Raw genomic sequence first — 7162 nt, 5'->3', positions numbered from 1 at the left:
GGAAAGAAGCTGCAACTCAAAATATACTAAATGTGATGTTCTCTGTTCTGCCACAACACAGGTTAGAATGTGAAAAGAGGTTTTGCTAATTTATATGTGCATATCATTTGGGGCCGATTCATACCAGATGCGTTGGGGCTGTGCTGGCCATTATTTTCAGCACAGCTCGCCTCACACCCCGCTGTGCCCGTAGAAGTAAATGAAATGTTGCCTGTGACATTGCAATAAAGTTCTACAAAAACAAAAAACAGTGCGATGTGCTGGGATTGGCACATCTGCACTGCGCCAGGGCACTGCACACCAGACACTATACGATTAGCGCAGCATCTGTTGTGAATGAGCCCATAAAGTTTACAGATTGAAGCATAGATAACGTTTTAGAAGGTCAGACACAAAGTGTAATTCTCTTTATGATCTTATTTTGCTAATAAACTATATGAAAATGTAATACAAACCTCTGCGACTGTGCTTCTGATCCTGTCGAGAACCGACTCAAAATCCACCAAGCTAAAAAGAGGTTGTTGTTTCAACCGGTGTAGCTCTGCAGCAAAGATATCTTCCTGGTTCTTCAGTATGGAGCCTAGGATGCACAAAGACCATAGAGATTGTTTGGCACTTTGGCCTTTGTGTAATAAATCAAACTACCACAAGCAACTATCTGTCCCTTGTTTTTTTATTCATACGCTTTAAATTGGGAAACCAAAGTCCATACACCTGTAGTTGCTTTTCCATTCCTCTTTCAACCCGCCATTTTATTTTGCCTTGACATACGCTTTAAGAGACTGAATGTAATGCGGGATTTACAAGGATTTTGTGCAAAGATTTTAAGAACTTTTATCACTAAAAACTGGAATCTACAACTACACTATGTCAGTGCTTCCGTTTACCTTGTATCCCATTATTTGTCCCTGTACAAATGTGTTAAAGGATTCATTCCAACTGATTTTAGCTGTTTTGTTATAAAATAAAATCACAAAAATCTGTTTCCAAGTGCTAAATATATGATGCTGATTAGGGGTGAATTTAAAAGGAGAACTATGACGTTAGGGCTTTTCCCCATAGTTCTCCTTAGGGTAACGGGAGGACACAAACTAGCGTCCTCCCGTCACCCTAAGCTCAGTATACCGCTAGCTACAGCTCGCGGTATACTGAGACGCCGCACCTGAAGCGGATCCTGACAATTATGTCTGTATCCGCCCAGCTGCGTGTGTGACAGCTGGCTCTGCCTATCTAGAGGCAGAGCCAGCTGTACCCGCCCCCTCCGGCGTCCCATCCGCCAGTCAGCGCTGGAGGATCGGAGCGGGGAGGGGGGAAACCAGCCCCTCCCGTGTCATGGCAGAGAGCTGTGACAGGATCGAGAGGTGAGCGAACACCGGTATGTGTTCGCTCACTTCCCGATCTACTGAGCCGACCTGTGACAGTCTCATTGTCACAGGTCGGCTAGAACTATGAGCTGAGTGAAAAGACATCATGCTACTCTAGGCATACCAAAATGAAGGTGTCCTTTTGTGCAAGCTCAGCCTCTTGCATCATTCAAATATATTAGGAGATATAATGCTAGAATGTGCTATTAAAAGAAACATGCTGTCATTTCATACTAAACACTACTATTAAACTTTCATGTTTTCTGAACAACACGGATTCTGCTGACTCTACTCAATGTCCCCTGCTCCCCCTCTTTTACCCTATAGTTTATTTGCTACATTTGAGCAAAAATCTTTAGCAGTAGCCACTAGATGGAAATAAAATAAGACTAAACTGAGCACATTTTCAGATTGGTGCTGCCCCATTAACCTGCTGTTCTAGGTCTGAACCATGAGGACCATTATGATAAATACTGTATCCAACGTCTGTTCAAATTAAAATGAATTTGTACTTTTACAGATAATATCGCAGCCAGATTTATAGCACTACCATTTCTGCACCAGACATTAGTCTGGTGGATTATACTTCGATAATTTGCCATACACTCATAGATCACAAAAGTTGAATGGTACAATTGTTTAAATATCACATTAATCAAGAGTCATATGCAGCATAGAAGGTAAAATGTCAGAGTATGAATAAATTAGCTATAAATGGGAACATACCTGTTCTAGTCATTATTACATTCTGATTTTCAAACATCTGAACAGATTCTCCCACAAACAAAATCTTCTCAGCAACCCTCACAGGGATATAAGATGGCAGCATGTCAACCCTTAGCGAAAACTGCTTAAGAGAAGGTGCCAACATGTTCTCCTCCTCAATCAGACGCTGTTAGGAGACAAACAGACAAATCCTCATAATAAAGCACTAATATTATGTGCATAGTTAGAGGCAAAGCTCATGTATACCTGAACTGTGTGTATTTGTACAGCAACTGGTGTAAGCGAGTCTGTGGACACTCCCATTTTTACATATTCCTAATAAGCAGTAAATACACTTTAAAACAAGCCCTCACTGAACCCTGTAGCTGTAGGCACTGTGCAGCTATTCATCATAACAATTCACAGCAGAAGCACTGAAGTCATTCTCTTTGCAGCTCGGCACCCCTTGATAGAACTCTTGCTTTACATTTACATCAGTGATCACAAGGCTGCAGAGTCACTGCTGGGAAGGGCAAGTAGAGGGAGCTGAACAACTGAGAAAGGAGCCGGGATGACTTCAGTACTCAACAATGCCCGATTTACTGCTTGAGGAGAATATGTAAATATATAAATGTGCACAGTCTGGCCCAAGATTTAAAGGTTAAGTCTACTTTCCCAAGTGGAATTACCCCCTTCAATCTGCCAAGAAGTGCAAGAAGCGTTTCTCATTGGTCAGCGCGGTCAGAAGTGCTTCTCATTGGTCAGCATGGTGAGGGGAAGAGGGGGCCAGATTGGAGGGGTAATTCCATTTTCTCAAATTCACTTGGGAAATGGACTTAGCCTTTAAAGACTATTAAGTGGCAATACCAAATGTATGCACCAATTTCATGATGGCATTTACATTCAAATAAACATGTGTAAAAAAAAAAAAAAAACACACACACTTCTGTAATGAAATATCTCACCAAGTCTTGCAGCTCTCGCAGCTGTTTCCCTGAAAGACCCCCAATACCCAAGTCATCATCTTCTTCATCAGGCTGGGTTGAAGCATTGCCAGAAGCAGGCCCTTGTCTCACAAAAAACTCTTCATATTGGTCTAATAAAAGACCATGAAGCATCCAGGCCGACAACTGTTTGTACATGACTCCATGACACACTGCCAGGATCCTAGGCAGATATAAGACATGTAATTAGTGTCTTCATCAGAAAACTAATAGAACCAACATGCCTCATATCTATTTAAGGATCACTGTTATTTATAAGCAGTTCTACATCTATGTGCTTCCCTGTGCCTATAGTGTTCAGTTTCCCAGGACATCATAATGTGCTGTGCACTTTGAAATCATAAATATCCCAAATGAAAATAATTCTATGTGTAAACAAAAAAATCAACCCCCCCCCCCCCCCCCCCCCCCCCACTCCAAGACTGTCCATACAGACTTCTCTACTCCGGAAATACAAACGTTGAAGTGGCTTTTCAGTGCCCATTTATATATTTTAAAAAAAGAAGGTTTGTATCCCATGTATGGCCAAGTACACATATTGGTAGCCCGTTTATTTACAGAAACCCAATAAATACACAGGTATGTCAATGTGGTCAGAGATATGGGTGAGCGGGTGGGTGTACATACTCAAAATGAGCAGCCCTGTTCTAAAGACAGTAGAGCTTCCTTTTATTTTTAAAATGAGAGCAGGGAGCAAGTTGTTGCACCTCTTGTGATGAGGCAGCAGGAAGGAGGGGGGCCAGCAGCTATCAGAATAGGTTTTTGACAAAACATGCCACTGCCATTTCAGTTTGTATAGAAAATAGAGTCATATTCTGACTGCATAATGTACCAGTGAACTGCCAATTCGGATTGCAATATTGAAGCTAGGCTTGTGGACTGTAAAATCAGATTTTTCAGGTTTAGCTATAGCTATATATGGGTGTATCTGTTACAGATCAAGGTGGCTGACATGGGCAGAACCACATGGGCCCAATGGTTCAAAACCAACCCTTCTATGCTTGTACATGTTGAGTAATTTTCAAAATGCATAGCACAAGAAAATTAAATGTCCACGGAAGGCAGATTAAGCCTCCTACTGCAATTAGGAATATCATAGCAGACATATGTGAAATCTTCAATTAGGATGCCTTTCAGGCCATGCAGGGTCAAGTACTCAGTGACAACAGGCATATTTGGCTGTCAAGAGCACTCATTACTGCACAGAGAGGGCATCCAACTTGTTTGAAAACCTCTAGGTGACTGGCACCGATTATCTCCTTTAATTTGATGAAACTGAAATTCAGAGTTAGGACTTACCGGTAACTCTATTTCCATTAGTCTTCCAGGACAGCATCACGAGATGGAATCTCCTCCCCCACACACAGGAAACACGTCACTTAATCTGTTTAAAAGACCCTCCTCTCCTCCACTCCCTCAGTCATCACGAGAACCCAAGGCAAGCTGGAAAAAGACAGTGGACAGACCCCTCTGAACGGCGGTCCACCGTTTCCCCTGACCAGCCAAGGGGGTTTCGTCCTCCCGGTACCGGCCCGCACTGGGCACTGAAGGGGGAAAGGAAGCCAGCCTCATCTCCTGCAGCGCTAGGAGAATCCCTGGGGCTCACACAAGGTAGGCAAACCTACCCCTCTGCCTTACACAGGCAGGCCATACAGAAAAGGAAGACTTCCCGGGCAGCATCACCACATGGAAGCCCCTCTCAGCGTTCTGTGACGCGCTCCCCAGCTTGACTGAGGAAACACAAAAGACTGAGGGAGTGGAGGGTCTTTTAAACAGATTAAGTGACGTGTTTCCTGTGTGTGGGGGAGGAGATTCCATCTCGTGATGCTGTCCTGGAAGACGTTATGGGAAATTAAGTGCTCCCTGCGTGTTTATCACATGCACTTTCTGACCAGGGAGAAGACCATGGCGGTTCACAGGGGCACAGCAAACATGACAGAATAGGAATGTCTCACCACATGTTCTCAGTGAAACATCTGCCTAAGTATCATGGCTTCATCTCATACTAACTTAAAGGATGGATTCCTTACTTCTCCAGTGCACTGCGAACAACAGGCAGACCCCCACAACTGTGTTTGTAGACTGTTTCCAACAACTGACAACCATGAATCTGCAACAAAAGCAAATTTAAAAAATGCTACATATTATGCCAGGTCTGAAATCACATAGCTAATATTAAAGTGACATTAAAGTCAAAAAATGTTTCCCCCCCCAAAGTTAATGTCAGCACTTACCTTAAATGATGTCTCTTAATCCGATCTTCTTTCCTGATGTTTTCATCTGTCCCTCCAGCGGTGCGGCGGCTCTCCGATCCAGCGCGGACTCCTCTGGGCTTGCTGGCACTTCCTGTCCCACGGTGTCTGCATGCGGGAGCACGCGTCCATAGACTTACCTTGCGTCTCCCGCCCAAAAATCCAAACTGCGCATGCGCCCGCCCCAAGATGATTTGCGGCCGCCCAAGCAGTTTCGGATTCTCGGGCGGGAGCGCGCAACAAAAACAGGGTATGTTTAAACCGCTGTTAAAGCGTTTTTTTTGTAAAAAACTTTTTGCCTATATCTACTGCTTGATAGCAGTAGATATAGGCAAAAAAAGAACAAAACGGAGGGTTTAGAAACCCTTTAACATTCATCCTGAAATCATGTACCATGGTTTACCTCAAAAAAACCTCTACTACACTACAAGACTTGCTTAATTAAGTGAAATGTTGCACTTACTCTAGTTCATACAGGAATGTACACACATTTCAGATAGTAGCTTTCTGTTCTTTAGTAAAAGGTCAACATGACCTGACATTTCATTCACTGGTTCATTTCCAAAATGACTTGACAAAAATTGATTACTTCATATAGCAGAAACATCTCATGGCTTAACCATGGCATTCCAAAGAAGAAAGTCATAAAATGGATTAAATGCTGAAAACAGTAATATAATACACCAGCCTTGCAGGAAACCACCAGTGCTCTCTGGACTGCAAATACAGACTTCACTGCATAGTCGCCTCCTGCCTCCCACATGTCAATGTCTATTAATAAATTACTCTGGTCTGGAGTATAATAGATCAGAAGATCTGCTTTCATGGTTACTTCAGCGGAACTCCAGTAGCATTTAAGGCATTGCAATTAAAAGGTATGTAATGACTCGCCACAGTGGCCCTTTACAATGAAAGGGCTGTTCTGTAATTCCTTGAGATGCTTTTAGAATATATTGTAGACATTACGGCAGAAAGACTGAGCATTGTCTCACTAGGAGCATGATTGTGGAAAAGTAGTTCTACATGGGTGGGTGATTCAACCCACTGGCATTTAACATTCACCCACAATCAAAATATCAATAGTGGGTCAACCTTAGCTGGGAAATGTGTACCAGCCACCTCACATAAAACACTGCGAGGGGAATTTATCAATACTGGAGGAGCTGTGCATGACAACCAATCAGTTTCTCTCTTCCGTTTTCAACTCTTAACTGAACAGACTGAAGAGATAAGCTGATTGGTTGCCAAGGGCAACAGCTCTGGATTTTGTCTGCTCCAGTTTTGATAAATCCCCCCCTGCATGTTTTTAGAGAACAATTTGTCTGAAGTGGATTTCTTGTGATATCGCACTTGCAAATGTGATCACGTAATGTATGTCTGTCCATCTGTCTAGGTTTGGTATAGTATAAAGAATAAATACTGTAATAAACTAGGATTTAAGTCAGATTTTATTGACCTTTATAAATGTACTTTGCATGTAGCTGAATTCTTCTGTGAAATTGAATATCCATTGTATTACGGGTACACAACAGCAAGTACAATTGTACTTACCTTCTGACTCTTGATTTGGTCCAAAACAATCATTACTGATGGGAAGAGGAGATGAAACTGTAAAAAAAAATGTAGTATATCAATGTTAATTCATGCAAACCTGAAGGAAACCTGCACAGAGATAAATATGTAGGATGCATTGCTGAAATTACTAGATGCCTGGCTGTCATTCTTATCCAATGGCTTTAATGCTTTCTGACCTGAAAAAAAAGGATGTAAATGAATAGTGCCAAGCCACTAAGACTAAGAAAGTACTGAAGTTATAGTCAGCAAGGCAACCGGCGGG

The 7162-nt window shown here is 42.4% G+C and overlaps 1 protein-coding gene across 1 annotated transcript in view; it reads right to left on the bottom strand.

Annotated features, from left to right (window-relative positions):
• TUBGCP4 (tubulin gamma complex associated protein 4) overlaps positions 1-7162 on the bottom strand; it is a 28312-nt gene that overhangs the window by 14456 nt on the left and 6694 nt on the right. The window contains exons 5-9 of the mRNA XM_018566464.1: positions 6877-6933; positions 5104-5183; positions 3035-3236; positions 2091-2256; positions 456-580 (exon numbers count right to left, since the gene is read on the bottom strand). Of these exons, the coding sequence (XP_018421966.1) occupies positions 456-580; positions 2091-2256; positions 3035-3236; positions 5104-5183; positions 6877-6933 (630 nt within the window). The remainder of the gene's footprint in view (positions 1-455; positions 581-2090; positions 2257-3034; positions 3237-5103; positions 5184-6876; positions 6934-7162) is intronic.

Source organism: Nanorana parkeri, unplaced genomic scaffold (genome assembly GCF_000935625.1).
Source record: "Nanorana parkeri isolate BGI_ZX_2015 unplaced genomic scaffold, ASM93562v1 scaffold951, whole genome shotgun sequence".
Taxonomy (NCBI): domain Eukaryota; kingdom Metazoa; phylum Chordata; class Amphibia; order Anura; family Dicroglossidae; genus Nanorana; species Nanorana parkeri.
Note: the sequence above shows the minus strand (reverse complement) of the source record. Positions and strands in the feature narration are given on the sequence as shown.